This window comes from Trematomus bernacchii, unplaced genomic scaffold (assembly GCF_902827165.1).
Source record: "Trematomus bernacchii unplaced genomic scaffold, fTreBer1.1, whole genome shotgun sequence".
In the NCBI taxonomy this organism is placed as follows: domain Eukaryota; kingdom Metazoa; phylum Chordata; class Actinopteri; order Perciformes; family Nototheniidae; genus Trematomus; species Trematomus bernacchii.
In genome coordinates, this window is record NW_022987720.1 from 17425831 (window position 1) to 17442633 (window position 16803).

Here is a 16803-nt window from a genome sequence, read left to right on the forward strand (position 1 = left end):
GCATCCTGTTGTTTGGGAGGATATTCAACTGCTGCATTTTTCATAGCAAAAAGCCTTAAGTATGGGAGGATACACTCACACACACACACAACACATTTGCTGTGCTGTACAAAAGGTGTGGTTATAAATGAATATTTTTCAGTACATTCAAGTGATAAATAGTGCACATCGTAATGGTAATAAACTCAGTTGATCTTTCTCATTCTGTTTCCAGATGTGCAGGCACTCCTGTGTTCTGCCGAGGACTGTTGGACTCACGCTGTTGATCATGAGATGCATGATGGTTTTGGGCACAAGGTCTCTGGTGGATTTATTGATGATGCCGATGTACGAATCCACCAGGTTACGGATGGTTTCCACCTGTCGCTCCAACTGAGGGTCCATAGAGAATGTGTCTGCAGGGGCAGCGTCATCATTGTCCGTCTGACAACACACACGTCAAAATATATCAAAAATACATCTTCATAGCTGCTGCAGTGTGTGTGTAATCATTCTCACTGCCACAGGAAGGAGACACATGTTCCTCACTCTAGGTTTAAAAACCATGTCAATTAATTTATAAAAACAGAAAGCCCCCTGTCCAACCCCCCCCACACACACCTGGTCCTTCTCCGGATAAACTCCAGCCCTGAGGAAAGAGGCTTTCCAGCTGTCCACATCCTCTTGAGAATCACATGCCAGTTCAACTTGGCGAAGATCCTTGTAGACGTTTCTGTACAGACAACATGAGGGTTTGAAAGGCTAATATAATAATACACAAGGACAAGCTTCATGCACACAAAAGTTAAGGCACATACGCATTCACAGGTTTTAATTTGCAACCTAAGTCTGACCTCTGTTCGGTGTTGAAGATTGCAAAGACGTGCTTCGTGGACATAAAGCCTTTCTCCACATCTCGGAGCTTCAGGTTATCAAGGGGCAGCATGTACTTCTTTTCTTTCTCCTAGCATGAGGCGGACAAAATAAATGTCCATTTAGAGCAAAACTGAAACCTGGAATGTACAACACAAAGAAGTGACATCTCCTATAAGTGATACATCGTATAATATTGTGGCAATTGGGATGAAGCAGTTCTCCACCAATGAGTAGACATGATGGAATGCATTTTTCACTGTGTGGTGTGGACCACCACCAGGCTGGCGAGATGGAGAAATGCATGATGGGGGAGAGGAAGAAGAGGAGGAGCATGAGGGTATTCTGGGGGGGGGATGGGGTGCCAGCTTTCACTGTTGAGCAGAGACATCTGGAAGCATTTACATCTGCACAGAGCGCGGCGCAGGCCCAACAGTTACATCACTCACAGCTCCACACAATCCCCCACCCCCAACACACACACACACGGTCCAATATTTAACTGCACGTGCAGAGACAAACAAACATATTGAACAAACATATATGGGATTTCAGTGAGTGCAAAGACATGCATACACACATTTATGTCCAACCGCCTTAATATTAAAAGATTTAGGCGGACTGATGTGGACAAGCGCCTTCACACACGCACACTTGTACACACACAATCACCCCCCCCCCCCTGGCCCCCGTAACCCAGTACGATTTCCTGCAAATTCCAAAGTCAGATCCCGGCTGGAACATTTCAGCCCGCCTGCCACGTCAGTTTGCCTCCACCATCCTCCCTCTCTCATTCTCTTTCTTTCTCTTCGCTTTCGCAAAAAGGCGAGCGACGCAAAATGCTCCGTGTCGGTTAGTGTTGGGACACACCGAGGCCACTGGACTCGAGGTCATCTTAACCCCTGGTTAATAGTGGTTTCTTTTAGTGGTCTTTTTATTCTGCTTTAAGAATGGACACGACCGAGGCCTTGGGAAGAAGGTAGAGCGGTGAGTAAAGATTTTTGCACTTTAAACCACTGTTTTCAAATGTTAAATGTAGTCTTAAGTTAAACTGACCATTTGATTCAATCATGTTAACTTAATCGATCTTTCATACACTATTTCAAAATGTCTATACTATACATAATTAGAAAAAATGGTAGAGCCGAGTGTGCACATACTGTAGTTATTTAGCGAAGACGGAATGCAGCCAACCTTCTCTTGATTTTTGTTGCTTCAATTGGTTGAAAACATTGTGCAAGCTAGATTTGTTATATAAAGTTATTTTTGAGATATTAAACGTTTGTTAACATAATAAGTATAACCACGATTCAGCAGTATGGCTTCAGATACTATCAGTCACTTTCTATGTACGTGGCTTTTTCAAAATGTGCGATTGTTTCACTGGGCTAATGTTTGCTCTCTGTGCCCTCTGTCCTACTGTCCTAGGGTAGCGACCTGCAGCCGCAATGACCTCGGGGTCTTTCCTCCCATCAGAGTCATCCTAACCCCCCCGCCTGCCCAGTGTTCAGACTACCTGTTCATCAGGCTACAGCTGAACAGTAGTCTGCACATTGGTTAGGCTGGGCTGGGACGCACACACCTCCAGCCGCCAAATCTCCACCTTGGAAAATGTATTCTAATTCTGCTACATCTTCATCTGTATGCATTATGTATCATGTCACCTTGTCTGAGCTATCTTTATCTCCAGTGGAACACAGACATTCCTCTCACCTCCTCGTCTTTGTACCAGGACAGGGACTCTGCAGTCAGGATAAACCAGTACTCCTTGGAGCCGCCCTTCATGATGCTGATGTTGATGGTTAGCCAGCCTTTCCTGATCACCTACACAGGGAGGAGACGATATAGGGGAGAGAAAAGGGTGATTGGGGGGGAGAGGGACAACAGGAGGGCGAAGGAAAACAGCTTTATCAATCAAGTTTATTCATTGGTGACATAAGGGCCCCATAGGTGTACTGGGCTGTGACTGACACTAATAAAACCTTACCTTCTTACCTGCTGGCTCACTGTATATGTGGTATTATTTTTATCTTATTGTCTTAATATTCAACATGTAATGTGTCTATGAGTCTAGTATTAATTAAACATGCATATCATAGTGAGGATTAAATGGAAAAATGATTGAGTAAACGGCATGGAGTGATCAAAGGGACAGTAATGCATGCAGAGTAATACATACTGTGTGTTACATTGCTAAATGTATACAAAAAGGTTTGATTGAAGATCCTAAAAGTGGTTCTTTTTTGACAGAAAATAAATCTTTAAACCAACAAACAAACAGGACCAGATGGTGTCCAGAGCCTCAACTCAGAGTCAAAGAGCAAAGGTCGACGGTGGTATGTTGGTGTCAGCGGGTCAGTTAGAGCTAGACTATGTATTAGTTGTTTTTAAAAAAAGCATTAATTACTTTTAAAGCTAGACTATGTATTAGTTGTTTTCTAAAAAGCACCGTTAGTGGGGTTAACAGGACAACTGTTTACGTAAAAATGAGGAGAAATGAGTGCAGAAGAATGGGGTAAAGTAATAGATATAGAGATGGCTAGTTAGATAATCTCCCAGACTTAATAAAGAGACATCAAGTGAAACGATAAAATGGGAGATGGAGGCAGGAAATACACCAGACTAAGAGGCCGAGTTCAGAGGCCATGTAGAGGAGCCCTTTTAGCTCTGTGCCTCCATTTTCTCCCCACATACACCGCCATGTACTTAAAGTACAATATGTCTATCTGTGAAAAGTGTGTTGTACTGCTAAGAGAAAAGTATTTTATTCTTCTGCACTCCCTCTCCATCCAGCAGAGGACTAGGGTGAGTGATGGGGTTAAAACATGTTCATTAGTTCCAACAGCAACATAAACATGAGGAGGCAATAACATATTAGTTAGACATGCAGGGAAAAACTACTTTAAAGTTTTAAATCCACTTTGTTAAAGTCAGAGGGAAATGTTATACCAATTGACATTAAGAAAGAGGAGATTATGAGATGCTTTAGTTTGAATACTTTTTGCTAGTAGATGACAACTGCCATGATGGTTGTAGATGTATGTGTCACACGTATTTGTTTAAGATGTACGATTACATCTGAGATTAACTCCAAAAACAACATTTGAATGATTACAATGAAACGAGCCCATTGAAATAATTGGAATGTATCCCAAAGCCATGACCAGTCCCCATACGACATTACAAACCAATTTGATTTGCTCTAAATACAGAAATACTCAGTAGGAACGTGGAGACTGGTGGGTTTTTGGATATGTATGTAGTTTTAGAGGGAAATGGTTTTTACATACATTTACTTTAAAAAGAAATCATTGGAAATGAATGCAAAGAAGATTTCAAAGAATCAAAATGTTTACTGTGTTGCCGATTCAAATCGCCCCCCCCCCCCACTCCCTCCCCGTTTCGACCCCAGCGATGTTAGGGATGATTCTCACGAGGCACACTTTCACAATGCACGAGGCAGCAGCAGAGGTATAAACCCTAAGACATGAGAACTGACGCCACTCCACGGTCAGTGATGGAGGATTTCTCTCTGAGGTCCTTAACAGGAAACACAAAGCATTGCCAAGTGCAACAATCTCTTGGAATTATAATGTCCTGTTTAAAATATTTGGTGGAGAAAAAGTTAAATGTTAGTAGCAACCCAGATGTGTCCAATTAAAGACAATTACCGTCTTAATAAAATAAACCAAGAATTACGAGTGAACCTCCCGTGTGTTACTGTTTAGTCAGTTCCAAATTACTGGTAACTGCGTGCTGAAGCTAGAATTGATGTTGATATGAATTTCATCTGGAGACTCTACCTTCTCCTCTTGGACCTCTCCTAGTACGCCAAGCTGCAGAGGGGTAAAACAACTCATTATGGTGAGGTATACATTCCTGTATTTGCAGGAAGCCGTTTGTCCTGTTGTCTCTCAGCATTCTGTCTTCTCCACCCTAACCATACTGGCTGACCTGTTTGTTGGCCTCAGTCTCCTGCATGGCCTACCCCTGCTGCCCCCGGCAGAGCGCGGTTAGAATATTTCGGGTACTTACCAGAATCTCACCCTGCAGTTATAGGAAGGTGAGGGAAAATTCAAGCAAAGGAGAGCAGGCAAAGATAAGGAAGAGATGAGAGATGGGAGGAGAGGGAAAAGGGAGCAAGTGGAGAGTTGGAAGGAGAGAGGAAGAAGGGGAAGTAGAGAAAAAGAGGTCAAGATAAGGATGGAAAAAAGGGGTAAGGAATGATATGTTTGAGGGGAGCGAAAAAAAGGAGGAAACAGAAAGCAGTAATCCAAGATGGTGGAGGCAGGAGAGAAAAAGAGAGAGCAAGAGAGAGAGACAGAGCAAGAGTTACATGCAATTAGAATTACTTCAGGTATACAAACATTTGGTTATGTCATTTGTTGCTCAGTTGATCGATGCAGTGGCCATGCACATTCTGAATCTCCATTCAAAAGATGCTTGTGGGTTAATGGCCAGGCAACAAAACAACCAACAGCATCCTGTGATTACGTTTTGCTTCGCAGTAGAACAACATGCCTGGGTCACATGCAAACAGCAATTATTATAGTCGTTGGAAAAAAAACTGCTTTGCTCAGAAAAGGAGGGAAGCTGCGTCTTCTTTCACTTCATTAAAGAAACCCTCCCCTCACTGAAACTAGAATCTCTAACGCTGGTTAGCAGTCTCAAAATCATGTTTCAGGATCTTAGCAACACACATCGAAATTCAACATACTTTAATATCAGTCTGTATAAAACAGAAAAGAAGAAGTACCAGCTTTGCGGACAAGCCCGTTCCATATGAGGATTGGAAATAAAGGAACCGGCATTAATCAGTAGTTAAAATGATTAACAGTGGAGGTATCTTTAACAGTTTGATAGGTTGCGATAGATTAATGGCGATGAGCTTAATCACTTCTGAAGTGAGATATATTCACATGGGTGACTAATAGGCTGGTAATGGGAGACATCAGTCAAGGTAGATTAAAGCTGGGATTGGTGAAAAGGCCAGAGCCGGGTGATAGGACTTACCTGGTTGGGTATGGGTCTCTTCTTGTTTGCAGCTGTGTTTCTCTGCTGGGCGCTGTCATTACACACAGATGGACAGAAAAGACAATAAATATGATTGATGAAAGCACAACAAACACAACCTGTCTCAAGTTATTTAAAAATATATACAAGGCGTGCACACATTTTTTTTTCTTGCAACACTTATCTGCGTCTCATGAGTGATAATGACCAGATAACCAATAATTTCACAGTGGTGTATTTCAAAAAAGTGAATATCCTGTATACAAGCCTGGGGGGGAGAAAGGCTAAGGTGTCGTGACCAAAGATGGAGGATTTCATATTTCAAAGCCGAGACCTCACAAAATGTAACTGATTAATTTAAACGCAACAAAAACAATTCAGACTCTTCCAATGTAGATTTATTTGGTTTAATATGTACATAAAAAAAATGTCTTCCTGTGACATTGTCAAAAACATCCACCTGACAATGACATATTTGACTCAATTAGGCATGCTGTTCTTGTTCTTCTACTGTGTGTTTCCTGGTAGACTGGATAGCATAATTCATAATTGGAATAAATGACCTAATACTGGGCCGATGTATATCTTAAAATCCCTAATATATACGGCTACACACATACAGGAAGTTGAACATTGCCCGCAGAAGATTTCTAACAACATGGAGAGTCAAAGTGTCCCTCTCACTCACACACACCACCCTACATGCCTTCAGTTAGCCCACCTGTTGCTGCTGAACCCTGGGGGGCTACCATCATCCAGCCTTCTGTAGTCAAGACTGAAAGTGACGTCATGAGAACCGTTAAACAACCCTGGCTAACCTCCAACACATTACTGCAATCCGCTCGCCATGCAGAGGCTAGCATGAACCCGCACACACACACAAGCGGCGTGCTTTGTTACTCAGTCACCGGCACGACCCACGCGGGGGGGGGGGGGGGGGGAACTACATGCTACTCTACTAGACTACGAGAACGCAAGCACAAAGTCTAAACCACTCAGATATACCACAAAAACAGTGCTTTACAGTGTGCACATGTGTTTCAAGTGCACACTAAGTGCAGCTATCAGCAAATGTAGTAAAACATTAACACCCTCCATTGTACAGTAGGCATTCTTCATCATGGTGGTCACATAGTCGGCAGCAGACAGGAAGTTTATCTGGCAAGTAATCGAGCATGACATGATGGCTTTGTTTAGAGGAGTATTATTGTTACATGCGAAAAGGGGGGGAGAGGTGGGCAACTAATGTGACCTTTATCATTATGGCATCCACCTCCCCAAGGGAGCCTCATGCTCTGATGTGGCTGGATGACTAATTAGCATACTACATCACACTGTAGCACGCCTGATTACAACATGTGGCTACTTATAAGCAACACTTTGATTCAGAAGAAGTGATGCCGTGGGGAACCGGTTTGGTTTCTGAATCAGCAGCTGGGTTCCACATGTATTTGTGGCTAGTAGTGACATGATTACAGCTCTTTTCCTTTCTAAATGTACAGAATCACAAGTGCACTTCAGACAACGGGCAAACCGGAGTTAATCGGATTCACGATGCCTGTACTGAGACTTCAGGTTCTGGAAACACGCTGCAAGTTGGACTAAAGAAGGCGGGTGTACATACTTAGCAAAGCCTATGAAGTCCTCATGATTGGTGTTGATGTAGGACAGCTCAATGTCAATCAGCAGCAGAACCTTGATTAGAGACCAGAAAAACGTGATTAGGATGGAGAGCTCTCAATTAAACGTCACTTACAGAGGGCAGTAAGAGAGAGCAAGTTTGCACGACTAATACTTCACCTTGAGGGAGATTACAACTTAAGATACATGCATAGCTATACCAATATAGACTGATATTCCCTATGTTTTTTTTTTAATTGCAGATGAGGTGGAGTTGAGAATATGACTTATTCAATAAGTTTCAGGTTATAATCCCTACGAATCTACCTGCCTGCCTTATTTTTGGTTTAAATAATGAGTTCTAGGAAAAATGCTTTCAAAATGTTCAAGTATTTCACAATTAATTTAGATATTTAAATGTGTAAACCTTTGTGTTTTCTTTTGAAGAAAACTGAAAGACTAATACAAACTGAGCTAATGCAGTACAATTATTTTAAGGTTGATCAAATAACCAATTTACAGCTTATAAAATGTAATTGTGGTTTATTTGGTTCTCTGCACAAACTACGTTAAAGAGACTGCTAACATACAGACACTAGAAACTAAACACTTTATTTTTCTATCTCTTGTTATGTTTCACTGGCAGCTTGCATATGGATCAATAAGCTAACACTTGCCAACGTCAACTTCGTGTTGCCTCCCCCTTCCAAGGGGCAACAAGAGGGGAAGTATCTTCCTCCCGCCAGCTTGTCAGCACAATATTTCTAGCAGGGCCACATATGAATTGTAGATTGGAGCTCTTACTGTATTTTGTGCGCATATGAAAAAGATAAACATGAAAGGCTGGCCTGAGCACTTGAGAGTCCATTTGTTCAACATCCCAGCGACTCACCTGGTCCTTGGTCTTTCCTTCTCTCTCTCTCACGTGGGTGGTGACAATCCTCTCAGTCTCCTCTCTCAGCCTTGGGTAAGAATTGAGCTGAAAAAGCAACATACCACATTACTGCAGCGTTGAACGGAGAACACACACACATACACACACACACACACACACACTTGCATGTGAGCTTGAGCTTAGTAAAACTTACCAATAAGAATCAGAGAGAAACAGGAGTGAGAAGTGAGAATAAATAGAGAACAAAGAAAAGGGAAAGAGATAGTCAAGTGACATTTCATTCTCACACGTATCCAAATAACCACAGACCAACACACATAAAACAGACTCTAAGTACACAATGACCATCTGTTCTACAAGGTGATAAGGTTTTTACCATCAGCCAGGGATGACTTCATGAATTGAAAACCAACAACGTAATGCTACAAGTTTGCCATGGGCTTAAAAAGGCACAAAGGGCTCTCCAGGGATTGAAAGCCAATTACAAATTGACTCATAATGTGGAATGAGCGTTGTGTGCTTGCCGTTTCACCTCACTATATTTGCATTTTTTTTCAGTGCTGTCTAAGCTTCTTCTTGGATGGGTGACTGGGATCTGATGTTTGTTATATTGAGGTTGGAGGATTGAGGACTAAAGAAAAGCGAAACACACAGGCTGCACACTTCTAGGGGGTCGCAATTGATGAATGTAAGACCATGTACGAGTTTCTACATCCATACATTATTGTAATCCTACTCATTGTAAATTTGAGCAAGCATTTTGTTTAGAATATCAATGTAGAAACCTTTCAAACAGAGTAATGTCTTAATTTTAAGCAATGTCAATACATTCAGGACCGTCATCTCTAGCTGATGGTAGAGTTTTGATAATATTGATATTAGTGAAGACAAGATGAGAAAGGGAAGTGACAGAATGGAGTGAGGGAGAGATAAACAGGGGAAAGTGTGTATGTACATCCAGTGTGTATGTTCAATAATACAATAGTGTGCAGGGACTCCATTGGTCCACAAGATGGCAGTGAAGCACCGTTGCTATGGAAACCCTTCATTCAAGCTGCCACCGCATGCATTGGCTATTAGTATCAACATCTCTTTACTAACATCACTCCCTTTCTATCACATTCAGCACAGAGCTGGATGTCAGACCAGGAAGCAATGTGGAAATGGAAAATATTTAAATGCTTTAATGAGCAATGATACTGAGGTCAGACGACATGGGGGAGCTGTCTGATGGAATGTTTTGTGTTTGAAATTTAAATTGTGTTTTTTAAGTCGGTACTAAATCTGAATGGTATGGAGACTTCCAGACGTGGGAAGACTGGAGATGGGACAATACACACATTGGAAGCAGTGGGCACGGATGGTAAGGGTGGGAATGGGACTGATTTCACTGGGGTGATCATTTTACTAGGATGACAGAGGTAGACATTTCTAAAGAAAAGGAATTCCTTTTCTTGTCATGCCATCATCCCAGCAGGGGGGGTCCCTGGTTACCTTAACAGCACACTTCATGACGAGCGCGGTCAGCTCGGACACCACAAGGTCCACACATTTGAGGCTGGGCTCTTTGAGTTTGAGGATCTGCTTTTTGACTATCGCCTCGAAAGCCAGGTCAGGGGTGAAGAGCCCCGTTCTGAAAGGTCATGGGGTTCAGAGTGCATGTTGTTGTGGTGGTAGAGAGAGAAAAAAGGGAGGAAATAAGAAAGAAAAAGAAGGGAGAAAATCCAGAAAGGGGAAAAAGAGGACAGCCAGGAAAGAGAAAGACAAGAAATAAAGAGTCTTTGTTTAGTTAGTGGTTTATAGTTGCAGACAGACAAATCAAGCAGTGCAGAAGGACAAGCCACAGGTCTTTCACATCCTCTTCCCTAAAAAACCAGTTCCTCTAAAACTGCGTCAATAAGGCAGAGATGTCACTTACAACTCAATACCAAATTAAAGCCTAAGACTAATCCATGTTTTACTGGCTGTGTACTGAGCTATGAGACCTGCAGCTTGTCCAGGAGAGACCAGAGATGCTCAGACAGGTTGAGTCCCTGAAACATCTCGTATCCACGACGACACGTCACCCGTCACAACACTCCACAACACGACAGCGCTGCCTGCACGGGGCTAATGGAGCTGGGCTGGGCTGAGGGCAAACCGCACAGAACCTTCATTTGTTTTTAGTTAACTGATCTTTCTGGGATATTGTAGGAAGCTGTTGGCTAAGTTCTGGGTCAGCGTACCCTCTCCCACACCCGCATGTCGCCCCCTGCCCCGTGTCTCGGCTGGGTCGGGAGATGCCGGACACCTGCAGTACCTTGTTGGTGCACTGCCTGACTGTGTTGATGAGCTCCTGAATGACCAGATCGATACATTTGAGACAGGGCGTTTTCAGCTTAACGATCTGCTTTTTCACGATGACCTCAAACGCCAGGTCTGGAGTGAACAGCCCCGTTCTGAGGATGCACAGAGAGACAGAGGCACAGCGGCACACAGATGGGACGGTTAACAGACGGGTAAGCCGACAAAACAGATGAATAGACTGATGATTAGGTACAAAAAAAATTAAAAAGGTGACTGAAAAGGTCTGAGGTTATGGACAAATAGACAATTAACATACCGACAGCCATAACAGGTGGAGAAAAGATAAAGTGCCAAATAAGGCCAACCACAAACAAGATATGATAACAGACAGGGAAGAATACATTAGCGCTAAGACACATATAACACAAAACCTCATTTTAAATGAATGCCTCAAACAGAAACAGAAAAGGATGGTGGGTGGTGTTAAATATGGAGATAAGGGGATTTATATTTAACAGTGGGAGAAAGAAGAAAAGGGGGAAACACATTGCACAAATAACATAAAACACTTTTACTTGCCTGTGATGGCAAAGATTGATTAGAAAAACTTGTATGAGGGGAAAAAATCCAAGCGTGTGGTCACAGAAGTGTCATGTATATTAAGCTCTGTAGGGGGCTTCTTTGGAAGTGAGGCAGTTTTTTTTTGTTGCTGTTCCACTTGCCTGACACCATGGACGTTCTTGATTGCGTGACTGATTTCTCGCCTTAGCTCCTTCTCATCAAACACAATCTGGTAGAAAGGGGAAGAAGATGCTAATTATATTTGAACAAATCTTACAATACTGAAATCTTTGTGAAAACCAAAACACTGTAACAACAGACTTACCTTGACCAGTTCGAAGGGGAAGCGTTCGTGGAAGAGGCGGTTAATCTTTGCGCCCCCCGACAGCTCGTTGGTGTCCACCTGGTCCCCTGAGCCCTCAATGCACTTCTCAAAGTCCACACCAAACTGCTGCACCATCCTGATCAGAGTCAAACACAAAAGATTAAAACTATAGCTTGAGGCTTCTTGAACATCCCAGCAAAAAACCCTGTTCTGTAGAGTAATGCTAACCAATCTCATCATTACACTTCCTTTAAAGGTCCCCTATTATACTGTTTTTCATCAATATATTATAATTCTCAGTTATATACAAAACATGTCTCTGAAGTGTTTGGCTCCAGATACCAAACAGATCGTGCATTGTAACATCTCATAAACCCCTGTGTTTCAGCCCTGTTTCAAAAGTACTGATTGTCTGTCTGTTATGGCGCTTTTCCATTGCAGCACGGCTTTTTTTTGCTTTTCCACTAGGGGTAGTTCTGGCTCAGGGCTACCTTTTCACCTTTTTTCTGGCCCTCCAAAATCGAGGTTCTTACCGGGCCAACAACCGGGCTGAATATGCTAAACTAGTGACGTAAACACTCTCGACTGCTGAATGATCAGAGAGAATCGCTGGCAAGGGAGCTTTTACCGTGATTTAATTGTAATACACGTTTCAAAATGATGCCGAAGTAACAACATACTGATACCGGTCTGCAGACAGACAGGCAGGAGAAAGACCTTTTAAAATGCGTGTTTTCTGAATGGAGATCGGATCGATCAGGCTAAGCTAACGTTGTATATGCTCCGTCCACACTCACAACAACGGCCTACAGACATAAATAAAGCAGCGAGTGTATTCACCATGACACAGACAGTCTGTGGTTTGTACTTGTTTAACTTGTGTCTAGTTTCTGAACAGATATGAGGAGCTGTGAGCTCTGAGTGCTAACAGCTAACGGCTGATGTTTTGGTTTTGTGGTTCGCATTGAAGATGACGTCACGGCAGTTTTATGCAGCGTCGCTCCGCCCGCCGAACAGCCGATCGCCCCGCCTACACTGCGTTACTATAGTTACTACCCCAGGTACTAAACTGTAATGGAAACGCAGCATAAAGTGAGCCTGGCCTACCAAGGCCTAACCATACCGTACTAAGCCGTGCTAGGTCCTGCAGTGGAAAAGCGCCATTACTTTAGATGAAAATAAGGAGCCACTCCCCACGCCCCTCTGAGAGATATTTGGCTAAAAAGAACACAATGTTCTAGGAGGAGATTCAGGTGATAAGGTGGTGGGGGGGGTTACCTTGGTTTGTTATTGGCTAATGGTTACACAAGCCAAAAAATCGTTATGACATCATAAAGTGACCAAAATCTGATCAGCTCATTTTCAGACAGGTTTTTATATAAATGGATCAGGACAAAAAGTGAGAGAATCTCTTTACCTGAAACTTTCAGAATCTCTTTACACAGAGGAGGCACATGTTTATGTATAAAAGACATGAAAAAGTGGATTTTGCATAATAGGTGACCTTTAACTCTAAAACAGTGAATGTGAATTGTTCCAGAACAGTCATCAATTGTACGCCAACTACTCAACATGTTATGCTAGGTGTTTAAGAATGACCTAATGGTTGCTACATTGTTATAAGCAGCAATATTCTGATACACTCACTGCAACAAGGCCTTGGTCTTGCGTGTTGGGTCGTCTGGACGGAAGTTCTTGTACTCCTCCACTTCCTTCTCCAGGGAGAGGAGCTGACTCTGCAATTTACTGCGCAGTCCAGGCAGAGTGTCCCTGATGTGATTGGTCAATTGCTAGAGACAGAGGGTAGCAACTAGTGTTATTTCAAAAATATCAAAGGGCATGGAAGGAAGTGAAGTACACATTGCGATTGCACAACAAACAATTGATGGGGAACCTGGTTGAGTGTCTTCTGTAGATGTGGTGTGCCCATACGCTCTGCTATGTGTCTGTAGCCGGGGTGAGACAGGAAGAACTTTCTCTCTGCAGCCAGAGCGGCACGAATGTCCTTCTTCCCATCAATGTCTTTCTGACTGCGGTTCACCACACCAATGTACCCTGCACACAACAACACAAATAGTCACTCGAGAGTCAAAAACGAAGTCTGAGAATGTGTTTTTGTGTGTATAAAACTCACCTCTACGCAGTGGCAGGAGTTTGTTTTCTAAGATGTCCTTTGCATCCGTCCCTTCATCCATCAGGTCCAGTTTTGTTATAACACCAATAGTACGCAGACCTGCACGAAATGATTAAGTGTTATTACATCAACTTAAACTGATTAATCGTAAATCATAACATTGTTCCCTTCTATAATAATGCAGAGGGAAATGACTGATACTCAGAATCATTATCTGAGTGTCTTTGACCTTTCTTCTAGCAGAGGCTTGTTTAAGAAACAGCTAGAAAGATTTTGTAACTAGAGAAACGTGACAAATAGCATTAGCATGTATAATAAACAAAAGCAAAAGCTCAAAGCTTCATTCAGAACAGTGGTATTCAAATTCAAAATCAGCTTTGGATTGCTGCAAAGCTGATTTTCATGTCTATTCATTCTGATTAAACCTGATATTTCTGCATTATAAAGATAAGGCTACAATATCAACAATTTGTTTATAGAATTAGATTCCAGCAGTAGCTTTGTAGTGTTGTGTTAGACTTGTGTAATCCAAACATGTTCAATAACTCCAGATCTAAGTCATGTCCAAAAAATGTCAGTGGCTTTCAAATTCACAGCATGATTTATATACTGACACAATATTCTCCGTAAATCAATATTTGTTGACATTAAGAAAAAAATCATTCGAGTGAGTGTTGCATTGTGTTCATAGGTCTGCTCTTTGACCTCTTAATGACTCTACAGCTACGCGCTCACCCTGTGGGTCGACCTCCTTGGCGATCTTCAGAGCGTCCGAGTTGGCCAGGTCGGTGTTGGCAGGAGTGACGGCCAGGATCAGACAGCTCTCCTTGGTGATGAACTGCAGGAGCATGTCTCTGATCTGGTGCTCGATGTCTACGGGCTGGTCTCCAACGGCAACCTTAGTCATTCCCGGGAGGTCGATCAGGGTCAGGTTCAGCACTGAGTGGCGTGGAAAGAAGTTGTAGGGATGAGAAATGCTTTTCATCAGCTCAAATTAAGTAAATAAGACTGAGTGCAGAATGTAGTGGCATAAAAAAGAAAAACGAATTAAACAAATCAAGAAATATTTTTCTTATAATTTTGTGAACAAAGCTGTTCAATTAGTGTGATTTGACAAATTAACTTGGAGTAGACAACCACTGTGTTAAGAATTCGTAGTGGTGTTTATATTTACATGACAAGATAAATATAGTATTCCTGTGACAACAGCATTTTCCTTCCTTCTCATAAAAACATTCATCAGACACAATCGGCCTCAATCTAACATGTTATTGTGTGTCTGTGGTTTGTAGAGGAAGCTTTCATCTTGTGAACGAGACACTTGGGGGAGGCAGGCATTTGCAGTCGTAAAACAGTCTCGACTTCATAAAAACATAAACGCCCTCTTAGTTTTTATTTTAAGTGTTGCATTTACTGAAATAAATAAACTGAAAAATAACAAGTTTGACAGCTTCCATGGGGATGTAAATAGATTATAGTTTGTGACAGCAATTCAGTGATGTGTATTACAAAAAAACCTTAGAACATTACAAAAGTGGCATTAAAGTTTGTTTTATGAATATCTTAAAGGGCTCTCTGTAGACAGAGAGGGGCAAAATTAAATATTGCTTGGCGGGCATTATAGGTGTAAAATACGGATACTTTATCATGCTATAAAGTAATAGGTATATCAGATATATCATGTTTACAAAATGAACTGAGAAAAATGATAGATATTTGGCTTACCATATTACTTAAAGTGCACCTATCATGCTATTTTTCGGCAATAGCATAGGTCTCGGATATATAAAAATATATAAAAAACATGTCTATGAAGTGTTTTGCTCAAAATAACAAACAGATCACCCATTCTAGCCATGCCTCATATCCCTCTATTTCACTTCCTGTTTCAAAAGTGCTGATTTTGGGTATAAAGCTTTAAAAAAAAAAAAATGTATACAAAATAAAAAAGGAGGGGGCTGAGCTCATGCGGGACCCGGCAGCTACCGTCTAAACTAAATACTGCGGTGATGAAACGCCATATCATGGATTATCAAGGATTATTTCTGAAACAGTATGGAGCTCAAAGGCTTTCTCTCTTGCCGGTTATACCACAAGGTGAGTTCCTTTTGATTTCCTGCTTCTTCACACACATGCTCTCCAGTACAGGTTAGCTCTGAGTGTTAGCGATGCTAATGTAAACACCGACCATATTACGTCCAAAACAGTCGGGCATTGTTTCTGATAGCAACTTTCTGATAGTGCCGTGGGTCCACATTTCCGATATTACGTCATATCGGACGCAAATCTGGATCAGCTCCGTTGTACCCCCGTTTTTAGAGATTTGGGTACGGAGGAAAAGAGAGAGGGTTTTATTTTCTGACGCTGCGTGAGTTCCCCGACACACCGGGTACACATATTTATGTATAAAAGACATCAAAAAGTGCATTTTGCATGATAGGTCCCCTTTAAATACCTCAAAGATCAAGATACTGAACTATATTGATTTGATACGATCCAGTTATTATAACCCTATACAACCATATGTTTAAAAAGGAGTATGTGAAAATATATGATGGTGGGCAACATCACATTGTAATTTATCTTGTTAAATAATATTCAAATGTTCTTTACATTTAGTAAGCCAAATGACAAAGTGTTACCACTGTGTGTTTTTCAACAAGATGTGTGCCCATTACCGTTGGGGGAGTAGACCCTCAGGTTAATTGGGATGGGAGAGATGCCTTTGTTGGCGCCTGTTATCCTCTCGGTCTCTGCTTCAATTTCCGACCGCACTTCATCAAAATCCACAAACTTCTTCGCTTTGCAGTGCAGGAATTCAGCATATTCTATACACAGGGGAAGAGTGACATACACAAGAGAGCATAGAGGGAGAGAGAAAAAACAATGAGAACAGGGGAGAGAGAATATTAAATTAAATAGATGAAGGCAGCAAATAGCAGACAGTGAGCTCTAGCTGGAGGCACTGTGACCGAGAGGCCATGTGCAGGGCAGCGATGAAAGGAGACGGGATGTGGCCGGCACACTCACCTGCGGTATTATTGACCAGCTGCAAAATGAGAGGTCTTCGGGTAACAATGCCATTTCCACGTGGAAGAAAGTCCCTGAGGGAGAGAG

General features: G+C 42.1%; 1 protein-coding gene and 1 long non-coding RNA gene across 7 annotated transcripts in view; one reads left to right on the forward strand and one right to left on the reverse strand.

The window, feature by feature from the left end:
* The window catches only part of dnm2a (dynamin 2a), a 29324-nt gene that overhangs the window by 6498 nt on the left and 6023 nt on the right, over positions 1 to 16803 (reverse strand). For 2 of the 6 annotated variants that reach the window (XM_034143928.1, XM_034143926.1), the window contains exons 2-18: positions 16717 to 16790; positions 16365 to 16514; positions 14422 to 14625; positions 13687 to 13785; positions 13447 to 13607; positions 13200 to 13342; positions 11553 to 11688; positions 11389 to 11456; positions 10680 to 10818; positions 8378 to 8464; positions 7490 to 7560; positions 5866 to 5917; positions 4888 to 4899; positions 2566 to 2676; positions 834 to 943; positions 601 to 712; positions 259 to 423 (exon numbers count right to left, since the gene is read on the reverse strand). In XM_034143928.1, coding sequence (XP_033999819.1) covers positions 259 to 423; positions 601 to 712; positions 834 to 943; positions 2566 to 2676; positions 4888 to 4899; positions 5866 to 5917; positions 7490 to 7560; positions 8378 to 8464; positions 10680 to 10818; positions 11389 to 11456; positions 11553 to 11688; positions 13200 to 13342; positions 13447 to 13607; positions 13687 to 13785; positions 14422 to 14625; positions 16365 to 16514; positions 16717 to 16790 — 1894 coding nt within the window. Of the gene's footprint in view, positions 1 to 258; positions 424 to 600; positions 713 to 833; positions 944 to 2565; positions 2677 to 4887; positions 4900 to 5865; positions 5918 to 7489; positions 7561 to 8377; positions 8465 to 9874; positions 10014 to 10679; positions 10819 to 11388; positions 11457 to 11552; positions 11689 to 13199; positions 13343 to 13446; positions 13608 to 13686; positions 13786 to 14421; positions 14626 to 16364; positions 16515 to 16716; positions 16791 to 16803 lie in introns of all 6 variants that reach the window. The other 4 variants (XM_034143927.1, XM_034143929.1, XM_034143930.1 and 1 more) reach the window with 3 other exon arrangements.
* LOC117493434 lies at positions 950 to 2846 on the forward strand. Its single transcript, XR_004556964.1, has 3 exons — positions 950 to 1839; positions 2281 to 2465; positions 2585 to 2846. It is a non-coding gene; the product is annotated as an uncharacterized LOC117493434 (long non-coding RNA).